At 50.7% G+C, this 16,864-nt stretch overlaps 1 protein-coding gene across 1 annotated transcript in view; it reads right to left on the reverse strand.

The window, feature by feature from the left end:
* Positions 1-1,919: 1,919 nt before the first annotated feature.
* Positions 1,920-16,864, reverse strand: part of MFAP5 (microfibril associated protein 5) — a 101,345-nt gene continuing 86,400 nt past the window's right edge. Inside the window, exons 7-8 of the mRNA XM_073553004.1 lie at positions 6,001-6,074; positions 1,920-5,916 (exon numbers count right to left, since the gene is read on the reverse strand). Coding sequence (XP_073409105.1) covers positions 5,828-5,916; positions 6,001-6,074 — 163 coding nt within the window. The 3' untranslated portion in view covers positions 1,920-5,827. The remainder of the gene's footprint in view (positions 5,917-6,000; positions 6,075-16,864) is intronic.

Genomic DNA, 16,864 nt, shown 5'->3' on the forward strand with positions numbered 1-16,864 from the left:
TCCTCTCCTCTTCTCGTCCGACTACATGCACAACCGACCCCATTCCCTCACATCTCCTCCAGTCTCTCTCTCCAGTCGTCACAACTCACCTAACTACAATCTTTAATCTCTCCCTCTCCTCTGGCATCTTCCCCTCCTCCTTCAAACACTCTATCATTACTCCATTACTAAAGAAACCCACCCTCGACCCATCCTGCACAAACAACTACAGACCAGTCTCCAATCTCCCCTTCATCTCTAAACTCTTGGAGCGCCTGATATACTCCCGCCTTTCCCGTTACCTCTCCACTCACTCCCTCCTAGACCCTTCACAGTCCGGTTTCCGCCCCCTACATTCGACAGAAACTGCACTCATCAAAGTGACCAATAACCTTCTGACAGCAAAACGTAATGGTGACCACTCTCTGCTCATTCTTCTCGACCTTTCTGCAGCTTTCGACACTGTTGACCATCCTCTCCTACTCTCTAGGCTCCAGTCACTAGGCATTAAGGACACTGCTCTTTCCTGGTTCTCCTCCTATCTTTCCGACCGGTCCTTCAGTGTTCTGTTTTCTGGCTCCACTTCATCTCCTCTTCCTCTCACTGTTGGGGTACCTCAGGGCTCAGTCCTTGGCCCCCTTCTCTTCTCTCTCTACACGGCCCCAAATGGACAGACCATCAGCAGATTTGGCTTTCAGTACCATCTTTATGCTGATGACACACAACTGTACACATCATCCCCTGACCTTACCTCCGCTGTACTACAGAACGCCACTGACTGTCTGTCTGCAGTCTCCAACATCATGTCTGCTCTCTATCTTAAACTCAACCTCTCCAAAACTGAACTTCTTCTGCTCCCACCATCTACCAACCTCCCTAAATCTGACATTTCCCTCTCTGTGGGTGGTACCATAATAACACCCCGACAGCAGGCGCGCTGTCTGGGTGTTATGTTTGACTCCGATCTCTCATTCACCTCCCATATACAATCTCTTGCCCGCTCGTGCCGCTTACACCTAAAGAACATCTCTAGAATCCGCCCTTTTCTCACCATGGAAACAACAAAAACTCTCACTGTCGCCCTGATCCACTCCCGCCTGGACTACTGTAATGCTCTATTAATTGGCCTCCCTCTCACTCGACTCTCCCCTCTCCAGTCTATCCTTAATGCAGCAGCCAGGGTTGTCCATCTGGCTAATCGTTACTCAGACGCGTCCGCTCTTCGCCAGTCGTTACACTGGCTGCCAATTCATTACAGGGTACAATTCAAAGTACTTGTTCTCACCCACAAAGCTCTCCACAGTGCGGCACCCCCTTACATCTCCTCCCTCATTTCTGTCTATCGGCCTAACCGACCACTGCGCTTTGCAAATGACTTTCGACTAACCTCTGCCCTAATCCGTACCTCCCACTCCCGACTCCAAGACTTCTCCCGTGCTGTGCCAATCCTCTGGAATGCTCTACCCCAAGATATTAGGACCATCCACAATTTGCATAGTTTTAGGCGCTCGCTCAAAACACATTTGTTCAGAGCTGCCTATCACATTCAGTAATCAAAGTCATGTTATGTTTGTGTGTGTGTGGCCCATTCACTATCTCCATCTATCCCCACCCCCTGAAGATGGCTGGACCATCATTGTAAATACATCATTGTAAATACAAACCTGTGCTTTGTATCTCCCCCACCTCATTGTAGATTGTAAGCTCTCACAAGCAGGGTCGTCTTATTTCGCTTTAATTATTGTATTGTTAACGTTGTTACTTATGACTGTTGTGTTTGAAACTGTTCAACTGTAAAGCGCTGCGGAATATGTTGGCGCTATATAAAGAAAAATTATTATTATTATTATTATCACTCTGCTCAGCACGTACAGTATTATAGCAGTACAGGTACATATAGCATGCTTGCGGGTGTACAAACAATAGAGGATGCAGCTGGCTTCAGTAAATGTCTTTATATAGCATTTGTTACATCATTACATGTATAGGGATACAAAGGCACAGATAGAAAGGAAATGTCACGTAATACATAGTGCAACCGAGTGATCCCTGTAGACAAATATTACACTAGTCCCTAATATCCACCCCCTGACAGCGGTATACACAGTGGCGTATCTAGGGGGGGGCAGCCGGGGCAGTTGCCCCGGGCGCAGCCAGCAGGGGGGCGCAGTCGGGCCGCCTAATGCAGCGGTCCGCAGTGTCCTCCCTGGCGGCTGCGTTCTGCCGCCCCCCGCCTGAGAGTCGGCGGTTCTCTGTGTCAGCTGTCAAGCTGACAGCCAGCGCAGAGAAGGAGGCCGTGCCGGCTCCCAGGGAGCAGTTGTACTAGCGTCTATACAGACGCCTGTACAATTGAAGCTCTGACCGTCGGGCCAGAGCGACGTCAGCAGCGTGATCATGTCATGTGATCACGCTGCTGACGTCACTCCCCGGCGCCCAAAGCAAACGCTGGTGGTAAGTGTGCTCCTCTGTGGAGCTGAAGAACCACCGAAGATGGGAGATGAGGGGGAGTTAATGAGTGGGGATGGGGGGGATTTGTAGAGGGGATGGTGGTTAATGTGTGGGGGTATTTAGAGTGGGGATGGGGGTTAATGAGTGGGGATGCCATGGGGTTAATGTGTGGGGGTATTTAGAGTGGGGATGGGGGTTAATGAGTGGGGATGCCATGGGGTTAATGTGTGGGGGGATTTGGAGTGGAGATGGGGGTTATTTAGTGTGATGGGGGTTAATGAGTGGGGATTGGGTTAATGTGTGCGGGGGTTAATGAGTGGGGATTGGGTTAATGTGTGCGGGGGTTAATGAATGGGGATGGGGATTAATGTGTGGGGGCGTTAATGAGTGGGGATGGGGGTTAATGTGTGGGGGTATTTAGAGTGGGGATGGGGGTTAATGAGTGGGGATGCCATGGGGTTAATGTGTGGGGGTATTTAGAGTGGGGATGGAGGTTAATGAGTGGGGATGCCATGGGGTTAATGTGTGGGGGTATTTAGAGTGGGGATGGAGGTTAATGAGTGGGGATGCCATGGGGTTAATGTGTGGGGGTATTTAGAGTGGGGATGGAGGTTAATGAGTGGGGATGCCATGGGGTTAATGTGTGGGGGTATTTAGAGTGGGGATGGGGGTTAATGAGTGGGGATGCCATGGGGTTAATGTGTGGGGGGATTTAGAGTGGGGATGGAGGTTAATGAGTGGGGATGCCATGGGGTTAATGTGTGGGGATATTTAGAGTGGGGATGGGGGTTAATGAGTGGGGATGCCATGGGGTTAACGTGTGGGGGGATTTGGAGTGGAGATGGGGGTTATTTAGTGTGATGGGGGTTAATGAGTAGGGATTGGGTTAATGTGTGCGGGGGTTAATGAGTGGGGATTGGGTTAATGTGTGCGGGGGTTAATGAATGGGGATGGGGATTAATGTGTGGGGGCGTTAATGAGTGGGGATGGGGGTTAATGTGTGGGGGTATTTGGAGTGCAGATGGTTATTTAATGTGTGGGGGGATTTGGAGTGGTGATGGGGTTAATGAGGGGATTGGGTTAATGTGTGCGGGGGTTAATGTATGGGGGCGTTAATGAGTGGGGTTGGGGTTAATGTGTGGGGGTATTTGGAGTGCTGATGGGGGTTAATGAGTGGGGATTGGGTTAATGTGTGGGGGGATTTGGAATGGGGATGGGGGTACTTAATGTATGTGGGGGATTGGGGATGGGGGGATTTAATGTGTGGGGAGATTTGAGGACACAAAATAAAGAGTATGTATGAGGAAACAGTATGGGGGATTGGTGCAGACAGTATGGGGAGCGAATGGGTTAATGTAAGTGGACACAGTATGGGGAGTCGGGGATATGTGTGAGCAGACAGTATAGAGAGTGAGGGGGTAAATATATGAGGAGACAGTATGGTGAACAGGTTGGATGTTAGAGGAGAGTATGAGGAGGGAGGGGAATAGTGTGAGGTGACAGTATATTGCAGATATTTGTATTTAGGAGCATTATAATGACACTTCTATCTTTAAGGGCGTCGTGTGGAGATTTTCTGCAGAAGACCGGAGAAGATGGACATCTACAGAGACGGCTGTGGATGAGAAAACTCATCATGGGGTCTAGAAGAAAAGGAGACTGACTGCAGAGACGACGTCATCTATAAGGTACCTGGATGTAAATGTTATTTGTGATACTGACTAATTCTCATGTTTTTATTTGTTAGGAACATTAAAGGGGTTGTCCAGGTTTGTACGGAGTCTGCAGTCATTCTATGTGACTGCAGACGTCTGAATTCTCACAGTGCTCACTGAACGCTGTCAGGATTCTCTCATGCCGGTAATTTACATACATGCGGTCACATGTTGACTAGACATGTGTGGCCTCACTCAATGAAAGTGAACGGAGCGAGGCCGGGCACGTCTAGTCGGAATGTGGCCAGAAGTATATAAATCACATACTTGTGCTGACATGACTGTACATCGGCAAGGGAGAATCCTAAAAGTGTGCAGTGCATTCGTTGTGAGAATTCAGAAGCTGCAATGTCAGGATTCAGCTCTGCAGGTTCCAATAGTCATCACACGGACACTTCACTCATGTGCGATTTTCATACTTGACAACGAGCTTCTCTTCCTGCTTCTCTCAGTTTTTTACTGAACATTGAGAGCATTAGGAGGAGCAGCTCGTGGGTACATGGCTAAGTGTGCAAGTCGCATATGCACTTGGGGGGGGGGGGGGCGCCGAACCGAATTCTTGCCCCGGGTGCCAGAGAGCCTAGATACGCCTCTGGGTATACAGCCCATCTCCTTCCAGCTGAGGTATATACTGTTCCCTGCACTTAGAGAGCAAATCCAGTCACTACTGATATCAGCGTTATTGCTGCAGATTTTATATTTCTGATCTGCTTATTATTGCCTACAGTTAATTATTGAGTATAATATACCATATTTCTGCTCGGAAAAGTGTGTTCCTCCTCAAGGAAATCCATGATGCTCCCCTAGCTATAAGCATATGACTATCATAATACTGCACTGAAATGGACAAAAATTAATAGTATTATAATGCTGCCTCAATGGATAAAAAATATTATTACTATAATACCGAGACCCATGGACAAAACATATTACTATTATAATACTGTTCTCATATGGAAAAAAAAAGTGTACTATAATTCTGAATCCTATGGACAAAAAAAAATACTGCAATACTGCCCTCTATGGACAAAAAATGTTAGTACTATAATACCGCACACCATGGACAAAAAATTATAGTATTATAATACTGTTCAGTTATGGAAAAAACATTGTACTATAATACTGCCCCATATGGACAAAAAATAATAGTATTATAATACTGTTATCTTATGGACAGAAAAAATTTAATATTTTATGTAATACTGCTAACTGTAGACAAAAAAAATATTATTATAATACTACCTTCTTATGGACAAAACAAATTGTACTATAATACTGCCCCATATGGACGTTTAAGGTAGAACTACTATAATACCGCCAATTATTATACTGTCCCCTATGAACAAAATATGCTAGGAAAGTTACTATATCAGACTAGAATTGCTCTTTAATTGTTTTAATGTTTGTGCCGCTTTTTACAAAGTTGTCCCTTATGTGCAGTGACCCCCAACTTCATCTATGCTAGCACCACCATAGAAAGCATTCCAGAATCGCAGAGGATGCTATGGCTAACAGCTACGTTTTTGCACTACATGGGGGTACGTGGAGACTGAATAGGTAACTGGGTCAGGGTAAGTGACAGAGGGCCCATATAGCAGTATTGCTGTAGATTCAGTGTCCTGGAGAAAGTCACACCACTACTGGAGTGTATGATAGTGGGGGGTCGTGTATGGACTTTTCTGTAGTTAGTTTCCATCAGTTTCGTCCTCGGCAGGTTCTTGGGGTTCAGGGAGGCGCCGTGGAGGGAGTCCAGCCAGCTGGCGACATTTGTCTTCTGTACATAAGAGAGTAGAGACATCACAATGAGACAGGTGGGCTTTGTATATGAGCCACGATGTGTCTATGCTGGAAGACTCACCTTGGATGATCTCGTCTTCCTTGCACATGATCTTCGTGCAGATCTCCTTGTTTATCATGTAGATACGTCGGACGCTGTAAGAAGAACGTAATGGTTAGAGGTAAAGGGAGGTACGGGAATCTGGGTGGAAAGGATAGGATGAGGGATGTCTGTGAAGGTTGATATTGGCACATGCTTGGACGCTACAGACTATAGCCACTCCATGTGCCTCCACGTAGCGACTAGAGGAGAGTCATTCAATGGAACATGCCACATTTTTTCCTGGTGTATCCATATAGAATAGGAGGCACATGAAAGTACAATGTGTGGCCATAGTGTGGCGCCCCTGAGGCTCAGTTGCCACAGAGGTACTGCACCTTCTCCTAAGGTGTAGTGCCCCACCATCCAGGTAAGTTGGGAACTCCCTGCCACCCCAACACCTGCATCCCACACACAGGATAGTTCAGCACAACCACAGAGAGGTCACTCTCTCTCTCCTAGACATTAGGAGCACCTCTGGTGGGTTCTGCTTCGTAACACGAGATGTGATGGGAGGTGGGTGGAGTTAGTATAAAAAGAAGGGGAAACATAGAATTACAGGTCAGTCCCTGACGGTCAGTCTAGGGCAGTCAGACCGAGAGTTCAGTCCCTGAGAAGGTCAGTCTGGGGTGAGTCCCAGAGGTACCTGGAAGAAGGGATGAAGGAAGGAGTGCTGCAACTGCCTCAGTGACCTGAGCCAGCTGGCACGGGGAAGGAAGGAGAAGGAGAGACGTATAACTGTAACCTGGATTTCCATAAGAGAGAGAAAGACAAGTACGGAATGAAGTGGAAAGAGAACAGAGAGGAGGAGTGGGTTGGATAGGAACCCTGCCTATAGGTTCTCAGCGCAAGGCCGGGGCCCGGTCCCCGAGGTTGTATGGACACTTATGGTTCTGCAGCAGACACCGGTGGAGTAGTTGGCTGTAAATGCACTACTCCCATCAAAGACTTGGGACACAACAGCAAACGAGTAGCGAGCCGGGATTCAGGAGAAGGGAGTCCCCGAAGAAGGCTACAGCTGTCTGTCATACAAGTGAGAGTTGTTAGGAACATCTGACAGGAGGAACTTCAGAGAACCACGGTACAGGAGCTCTTCATACTAAAAGGCGCAATAGAGGAGTCGTTCAGGAAGGCACATGTTGGCGGGGTGCTGGCGGGGAGAGTCCTATCTTGTCTGGAGGTTGGCTGGGCCTCTGCCCCGGAGGACACGGTACCGAAGCAGGCACCTGTGTGCACTGCGAACTGTGAATAAAGCTTTGAAACATGGATTTTTGTGAGTACTCACCGTAAAATCCTTTTCTCCAAGACGCTCATTGGGGGACACAGATACTGTGGGTGTATGCTTCTGCCACTAGGAGGCAGACACTAAGTGAAAAAAAGAGGTTAGCTCCTCCTCCGCAGTATACACCCTCGCCCCTATTGCGGGCGGAAATCAGTTTGGTGCCAAAGCAGTAGGAGGGCAACAAATCAGCCTTAATACAGGTACAACATGTCCAAAGGAAAACACCACCCCTATATCAAATAAGTAAACACCTATTCATTTAAACAAGAGCCAACTGGCTAATAGGGTGGGTGCTGTGTCCCCCAATGAGCGTCTCGGAGAAAAGGATTTTACGGTGAGTACTCACAAAAATCCATGTTTCTCCTTCGTCTCATTGGGGGACACAGATTCTGTGGGACATCCTAAAGCAGTCCCTGGGTGAGAGATTGACTCACCGATCCAAGCTACATGCACCTCCTGTTTAAAAGGTGTGCCACCGTTGCTTGGAGAATCCTTCTACCCAGGCTCGCATCCGCCGAGGCCTGAGCATGGATATTATGTTTGGCAAATGTGTGCAGGCTGGACCAGGTTGCTGCCTTGCAAACCTGTTCCGTCGAAGCCTGATGCCGAAGCGCCCAAGAGGCGCCCACCGCCTGGGTAGAGTACGCTCTGATCCCTGCTGGAATCGGCGTGCCTCTAATGCAGTAGGACTCCTGAATAATCAAACGAATCCATCTGGCTATGGTCGATTTTGAGGCAGCGAGCCCCTTCCTGCGCTCTTCAGGGAGCATGAACAGCGTGTCCGTCTGTCGAAAGGGTGCCGTCCGCGACACGTACCTCCGGAGGGCTCTTACTAGGTCAAACGTGTGAAGAGCCTTTTTCCACACGGTGCACCGCTGCTAGACAAAATGAAGGCAAATCAACATCTTCATTAATGTGAAAAAGAGGACACGACCTTCGGCAGAAAAGGAAGGGCTGGTCTGAGGACCACCTTATACTTATGGAAAGTGAGGAACGGAGCTCGGCAGGATAGAGCCGCCAGCTCTGAAACCCGCCTGATGGAAATGATGGCCACTAGGGGAACAACTTTCCAGGAAAGGTACCTCAAAAAGATATCCTGAAGCGGTTCCAATGGAGCTTCCTGCAGAACACTTAGGACCATGTTAAGAACACAGGCGTCCATCGGCACCTTATAGGGAGGTATCACGTGGGACACTTCACGAATGAAAAGTCTGCACCTGCAAATTGGTAGCAACCCTGCACTGGAACAGGACGGATAAGGCCGACATTTGTCTCCTGCGGAAACCTGGGGCAAAGCCCGAGTCTAATGCTCTACCGACTGAGCTATCTGGGCTCTCTGAGCCCGACTGGAGAAAAACCAAGATGTTGGAGATCGAGAATCTTAACGGAGAAATCAAGCAAAGAACACCTTCCAGGTGTGGTGGTAAATTCATGCTGAAGCAGGCCTCCGAGCGCTAATTGTTGTAGCGACCACCTTGCTCCCGAACCCTGCCTAGGTTAGAATCCAAGATTCGACGGCCCTGCCGTCAAACACAGGGTCCCTGAGTTCGGGTGGCACATCGGTCCTTGAGACGGTAGATCTGGGCACTCTAGCAGGCGCCCAGGAACGTCGGCGAGCAGCTGCCTTAAATCTGCGCACCATGCTCAACGGGGCCAGTCTGGGGCCAGCAGAATCGCCGGCCCCCCTTGCGTCTTGATGCCCTTGCTGACTCTCGGGAGTAGTGGCAGTGGGGGAAATAGATATGGGAGGCGAAATTGATCCCATGGCAGAACCAACGCGTCCACCGCGAATGCCTGCGGGTCCCTGGCCCGAGCGACATATGTGGGCACCTTGGCATTCACTCTGGAAGCCATCAGGTCCACATCCGGAGCTCCCCACAGTTGACAAATCTGCTGAAGAACTTCGGGATGTAGAGACCACTCTCCGGATGCAAGACCCTGCCGGCTGAGGAAGTCTGCCGCCCAAATCCACTCCCGGGATGTGGACAGCCGAAATCACCGAGTGGTTTGCTTCGGCCCACTGAAGAACGTGCTCCACCTCGCGCATGGTTGTTCTGCTGCGGGTGCCCCCCTGCCGAATTATGTAAACCACCGCTGTGGCATTGTCCGATGGAATCCGGACAGGGCGGCCTGCTAGAAAGCGATGAAACTTCTGCAGAGGCAGCCGAAATGCTCGTATCTCCAATAAGTTGATCGGGAGGCGTGCCTCCTGTGGCGACCACCGTTTCTGGGTTGTGTGGTGGCGAAACACTGCTCCCCAACCGAGGAGACTGGCATCGATTGTCATTATCAGCCCATGACTTGGGGGGGGAAAGGTTTCCCCAGGCCAGAGAGGAACTGGTTATCCACCATCCGAGCGACTGCCTGACTTGAGAGGACAGTTGGCACCGCCGATCGAGCGTGAAAGGATTCTTGTCCCAGGTTGACACAAGGCGTGCTGCAGGGGGTGAAGGATGGAACTGGACGAAAGGTATCGCTTCCATTGCTGCCACCATTTTCCCTAGGATCCTCATCGCGGATCGGATGGTATGAGGGACTGGTTGGCGGTTGGCGTAGTGTCCGGACTCCCTGCCGGAGACTAGCGCCTTTTCCTGAGGGAGAATTACCAACCCTCGGCAAGTGTCGAAGATCATTCCTAGGAAGGAGATCCTCGGAGCTGGCACAAGGGATGATTTCTTTGCATTGACCAACCATCTAAGCGGCAAGAGTATCTAGCGTGCTGTTGACACCTTCCTCACATGCCCGTATTGACGGGCCCTTGACCAAGAGGTCGTCCAGATAAGGCAAGACGACTATGCCTCGAGAATGCAGTGTGGTCCTGACAATTGCCATAACCTTTGTGAACACTCTGGGAGCCGTGGCTAGCCCGAAGGGTAGCGCTACGAACTGAAAATGTTGAACGCTGATGGCGAAGCGTAGAAGCCTCTCATGAGGAGGAAAAAATGGGAATATGCAGAAATGAGTCCTGGCTGTCAATTGAGGCCAAGTATTCTCACTGCTCCATGACCGCTATGACTGAACGGAGAGACTCTATCCGGAAATGTCTGATCCTGATGAATTTGTTCAGAAGCTTTAGGTCCAAAACAGGCCTGACAGACCCGTCCTTTTTGGGAACCGCAAAAAGGTTGGAATAGAACCCCTGAGCTCTTCCGTGTTCTGGCACTGGAACAATGACTCCGTTGTGCAGGAGCGTCTTGATGGCTCCCAATAGAGCCCTTACCTGGGTATCCACCCTGGGAAACCGGGAAAGTAAAAAAAAAACCCTCCAAATTGTTTATCTGACAAATTCTATTTTGTAACCTGAGGACACCAATTCTTTTACCCATGCGTCGCAAGCGATGTTAGCCCAGACGTGGTGAAAACAGAGTAGGCGGCCGCCCACTTTGTTGGTGTCGTCTGGTGAAGACCTCGAGTCATTTGGCCGATGATCTTTAGGATCTGGGTCCCCTTGATCTGGCCTGTTGAGCACGCATTCTCCCCAATGGGTTGGCTCTATATGACCTGCTGCTCCCTATCCTGGTTGGGGCGGCCTGAGGTGGCGGAATTGGGCCCCGTAGTCCACCCGGAGTCTTTTAACGCATGACTCCGGACCGGTCTCCTATTCGGGTCCAGGACCAGGCTCAGGCTGCTTAGCGGCTGCCACCTGACCAATGCCGTCACGCCCGGCCTAGAGTGGCCGGTGGCACTGCGAAAGGCCAGAAAACGTGCCTGAACCGGGTGACGAAAAAACGGTTTAACCTTCTGTTGAGGGAGAAACCCGCTCTACGTTGATCCAACTTTTCACTAAATAGGCGGCCGCACTGATAAGGCAGGGAAGTCAAGGACTTCTTGGAAGTAGAATCGGCCTGCCTTGTCCTCAACCATAGGGCTCTTCAGATAGAGATTGCATTAGCGGCAGCAAGTGCTGAACAATTGGCCGCATCCAAAGACGCATTCATTACATAATCTCCGGCTATCGTCATCTGACCTGTGACCTCCGAGATCTCTGCAGGTAGATCCTGCTCCTGTGCGACCTTGTTTAATGTTTTTGACTATGATATCATAGCCTTGGCTACCCAAGTTGCTGCGAACGAGGGAGCGAGTGCAGACCTGACGCCTCATATACTGAACGAGCTAGGCTCTCAATAAGGCAGTCCGTGGGATCTTTAATCGAGGAAACCCTAGGGAGAGATAACAGGGTCTTAGTGGCCAGGCGTGAACCCGGAGGATCCACTATCGGGGATTCCATCCATTGTTTATGGAGGTCCGGAGCAAACGGATACCTCGTTTCGAGTGCCCTTTAACCCGAGAAAAACGCCGTTCTGAACGGTCTCTGTGCCGCTGTACTATGTGCTCCAACTCAGGGTGAGAGGAAAAAATTCTGTGCGGCCGCTTCACTCGTTTACATGCCACTTTATGCCCCATAGCCGCTGCGTTATCATCCTCAATCCCCAGGGTCTGATTGACGGCTTCTATGAGGCTGTCCACTGTTTCACGCGACCCTGGAGTGTCCAGTTCAAGGGGCTCGTCTGAGTCGCAATCTGAGGTCTGCTCGCTATTAACCACTGGTGACGGGGAGCGAGAAGCAGATCTTACGGATGCCGAAGGCACCGGATGGACTGGGCGACACCGTGTGGATTCGTTTTCCTCGGGTCTGCCTGGAGTGAGAGTGGCCCCTGCAGGCCGGAGGCTCCTGTCAGGTGGAGGTTCCCTCTAAAGGCGGCGAGACACTGTCCCTGCCCCTATCTGGGGCTTGAAGGGATTCTATTGCTCTCGTAAGCGACGCCATGTACTGTGACAGTGATCGGGCCCACTCCGGGGGATTTGACACATTGGTCGCGGTCGCAGGGGAGGGCTCCTGGGCGCGTTTGGATTCGCAGGCTTCGCATAAACGCTTGCTCTGCGCCCGCGGAAACGCAGCCCGACAAGAGATGCATGCCGCGTAAAAGAACGTGTGCGTCTTTGCTTTTTTCGGACATGCTGTATCTGTCCGCTGCTGGGGATATGGGGAAGAGGTAGCCCCTCGTTTTTCCCTATAGCGTGGCCTCTCGGGCAGCACTTACTCCAGTCCTGCGCCCCCCCCGACCTGGATGATTCCTTTAAATCGCACGCCGACATCTGTGGCGCACACCAGCCTGTAAAACAGCTCTAGGGGCGGTACTCCCACTTGCGGCCTAGCCCGTGCTCCGAAGCCGGGGCCTCGATTTTTACCGCCGCCGAGTGCGGGGCGGGCTGCCGGAAGTGACGCGCAGCCCCGAGGGCGGAACTTCCGGCCGCGTCCTCAATTTTTCCCCTACCCGACCCGGGGGGCGGTACCAAAAAATGGCGCTACTGACCGGCGCGGCGTTCCTGTCCTTGACGGATCCAGCCCTTCTCTTGCATGGCTAGTGGACGCCGCGAGGCGTGCTGCAGCTGTGGGCTCCAGCCCGAAATCTTCGCAGGAGCCCTCCCCGACCCTCTCCTCACCGATGATCCTCTTCAGCCTGAGGGCAGTTATGTAAGGGGGTCTTTGATAAAAAATAGGACGGTGCAGGCACCCTAGCTCCATCTAACCCCTTCAGAGGGTGAGGAGAGGGACCGTCCGCCACCTTGCAGCACCGCCGTCTAGCGTTGGTGGAGCAGTGGGGGCCGCACAGACTAGTATGGTGCCTCTGTGCAAGCCCATGGTTTCAATACCTAGGGGTGGACAGGGCTAAGTTTGGCATAATGTCCCACGTCGCGGGAAAGGATACATGGAGGGACACTCGCACGTGCTCGCCCGTTGATGGTTTGGGGAAAATCGGATCCTTTCAATAGGATGTGTTGCCCCTGTCTCATCTTCACAAAATAACAAACAAAAATAGAAGTCTGGGGAAAAGTCCCAGATATGTCCCTCGGTGCAAGAAAGTATACGCGGAGACGATACTCAACGCGTGCTCGCCCGTTGATGGCTTGGGGAGGTCGGACCCTTTCAATAGGATCCGTCGCCCCTGTCTCATCTTCATAGTAAACTAGAAAAAAATAGTCTGGAGAGATCCAGACTGTGTGTGCCTCCATAGGACACTAAGCAAAAAACTGATTTCCGCCCGCAATAGGGGCGAGGGTGTATACTGCGGAGGAGGAGCTAACCTCTTTTTTTCACTTAGTGTCAGCCTCCTAGCAGCAGAAGCATACACCCACAGTATCTGTGTCCCCCAATGAGACGAAGGAGAAACTGCAAGCTCTGGTGTCCTCGATTCATTCCCGCATCAGCACCGCTACATTTGGGTATCAACATCTACACCATCCCGTGCCCTACTCCTCCAACCACCTATACACTGCCCTGGGGCTACAGCTCTACCTGTGGGGAGCTATACCATCTAAGCTGCAACACACCATCAGCCCCAGAGGATCTGCAAGCAGCGTTGGCTTACCATCTTACTTGCAAAACACCACGGGTGGAGTCACGAACTTTAAACTACATTACAAAAATCACCGCCATTGATATTGGGGCCCAGGGCCACGGACACGGACACATCATCCCCCTGACACCGGCCCGGTGCCGAGTACCCCACGGCCCTGGGTGAAGCAGCCAGCGACGGGGCGACCCAATAGCAGTCTACCAGCCCCATAGTAAAGGCCCATAAAATACAAATCTGTTAGAAGGATAACCCCATTAATTTTGGGAAGGGACTCATTGGCCACAGCTAGATAATGACTTTGGTATAAGTTGTAGGTAAGTTTGTTCATTGACTTTTCATTCCACCTCGATGAAACTTAACCACACAAGATGAGACCACAAACCACAAATGTGTGACTCCATCCTGATGCAACTGGACTTAAGGTACTGTCACACTTAGCGATGTACCAGCGATCCCGACCAGCGATATGACGCGTCAGGATCGCTGGTACATCGCTAAGTAGTCGCTAGTGAGCTGCCACATAGGCAGATCTCACTAGCGACATCGCTGGGGACCGGGATCGCTACTTACCTGTCACACCAGGCGATCCTGCGTCCTCCCGCCCGGCTCCACGCGTCGCTCGTCTTCACAGCAGGAAGCGCCACAGGAAGCTGACGACGAGAAACAGTCCTGAACGTTCTCGCGCGATCAGCGATAACCAGCGGGGGAGCCGGTCGTAGGTAAGTATCACACACAGAGATATCGCTAGCAATATCGCTATAACGTCACTTGTTATAGCGATATTGCTAGCGATATCTCTTAGTGTGACATGCCCTTAACGCATATAGTAAGACTATGGGGGCAGACAGACGACCGCATATCTTGTGTGAGGATCGCATCGCAGTGCACGGACTGGCCCGGCACCACTCATGTCAGGAGAGCCGACGGTCAGTCTGAGGATTCCAATGCGATCCCCGCACGAAAAATACAATCGTCTATCTGACCCCTAAATCTAATCCTCCGGAGGAGTCTACTTGCTGAGTTTTTGGAGCAGAACCTACAAGTTTTTTTGAGGAGTTCTGCAATTTTTTAGAAGGATTTTGGAAAGTTTCTGCTCTACGACCGCCTCGTAAAACTCTGTGATCACACAGCCATAGTCTAACCCTCAGCTAAACAGTGGCTATTTTTAGGGTCCACAGTTTTTTGTTTTTTTTAATTACAGCCTACTCTAGGTTTGGCATTTTTTTTCAATCATTTTGACAAAATATTTCACTATAAAAAAAAGGGGTAAATAAAAAAGCAACAAAAATGCTTGTAAACACCTCGACATTTATGGCCTCTTTTACAAGTTTGTGAAAAATCTGCCACAAGCTATGAGTGAAGGAAACCTTAGGGTGGTGTCACGCACAGAGATTTTGGCAATTTTAGGGCAGTGTTTTTACAGTGTAACAGTGTCCTTGGTTAACCAGATGACACTGTGAACTCTTTCCTCTTCGACTAATTTTCATTTTTGTGCAATTATTTTCTCTTGCTGTTTTTTGTTGTTGTTGAAAGATTGCACTTTTGTGGACGTGGCGACACTGGGGTATACATAGTTGTCATCATTTCTGTGGACATTTATGGCCCACCCCAATCCCATCCCTCCAGGGAATTCCTATGTGGCGCCCCTGAGGCTCAGTCGCCACAGAGGTACTGCACCTCCTCCTGAGGTGTGGTGCCCCACCATCCAGGTAAGTTGGAGGTTCCTGACCACGCTCCAACACCTGCATCCCACACAACACGGTAGTTCAGCAAAGCCACATTGCGGCTCCCTGCTTGGAGTGTAGCAGAGCACCTTTGGTGGCTCCCTGCTTAGAACACGAAACGTGCTGGGAGGCGGGTGGAGTTAGACTAAATAAAAGAGCGGGAGGGTTTAGGATTAGAAGTCAGTCAGTCAGTAGGTGAGTCAGTCAGTGAATCACTCAGAGAGGAGTGAGGACAGAAGATCCCTGAGAGAGGGATGGAGGAAGGAGGAGCTGCAGCAGATCTCAGTGACCTGGGTCTGCTGACATGGGAAAGGAAAGGAGAAAGAGATTGAACCGAAACCTGATCTTCTATAAGAAGGAAAGACTAGTACAGAACGTAGGAGTAAAAGGGAACAGAGGACGTGGGTTAGAGGAAGAACCCTGCCTAGAAGTTCTAAGCGCAAGGCCGGGGCCCGGTCCCCGAGGTTGTATGGACACTAATGGTTCTACAGCAGACACCGGTGGAATAGTGGGCTGTAAATGCACTACTCCCATCTAAGACTTGGGGGCACAACAGCAACATTGATAGTGAGCCGGGACTCAGGATTAAGGAGTCCCCGAAGCAGGCTACAGCTGTCTGCCATACAAGTAGAGTTCTTGGGAACATCTGTCAGGAGGCACTCCAGTGTAACTCAGTACTAGGAGTACTTCACACTTAAAGGCGCTATAAGAGGAGACATTCAGAAAGGCACATGTTGGCGGAGTGTTGGAAGGGACCATTCCATCTGGCCTGGAGGTTGATTGAGCCTCTGACCCGGAGGACACGGCACGGAGGCAGGCACCTGTGTGTACTACAGACTGTGAGTAAAGCTTTGGAACTACAAGCCCTGTTGTCCTCCATTCATTCTTGCGCCAACGCACCCAGCACCGCTACATCTGGGTACCAGCTTCTACACCGCTTGTGCCTCTCCTCTCCCCCTACATCTACACTGCCCTGGGGCTACAGCTCCACCTGTGAGGAGCTTCACCATCTTGGCTGCAACACACCACCAGCCCCAGAGGATCTGCATGCAGTGTCGGCTCAACATCTCACTTGCCGAACACCACAGGTGGCGTCACAAACTATTCCATTAACTACATTCTACCATTCAATCTCCCCTGTTTACATTGGGCGCCCGGGGCTACGGACCGGGTCACCGCTGCTGTGACACATGACGCCGGCCCGGTACCGAGTACCCCACGGCCCTGGGGGGACGACCCACCAACACCCACTGTAATACCAAAAGTCTACCACCGATCGGCCACTTATGGCGGCGTTACCGAAAAATCTCTCCTTCTTTTCCCCCAGGTGTCTCAGAACAGTTGGCAACAATGCATGAAACTTTAACCAGCCGGCACCCATCATGTGCTAATATTAGCTTCCAGCATCTCATGTACATGTACGTCACATGTTGAAAAGGAGCTAAATTCTCCATTACATAAAGTCTCCAGTGCATAAAGTC

The sequence above is a fragment of the Dendrobates tinctorius genome, unplaced genomic scaffold (genome assembly GCF_039654945.1).
Source record: "Dendrobates tinctorius isolate UK_male_01 unplaced genomic scaffold, ASM3965494v1 ptg000196l, whole genome shotgun sequence".
NCBI classification, from domain to species: domain Eukaryota; kingdom Metazoa; phylum Chordata; class Amphibia; order Anura; family Dendrobatidae; genus Dendrobates; species Dendrobates tinctorius.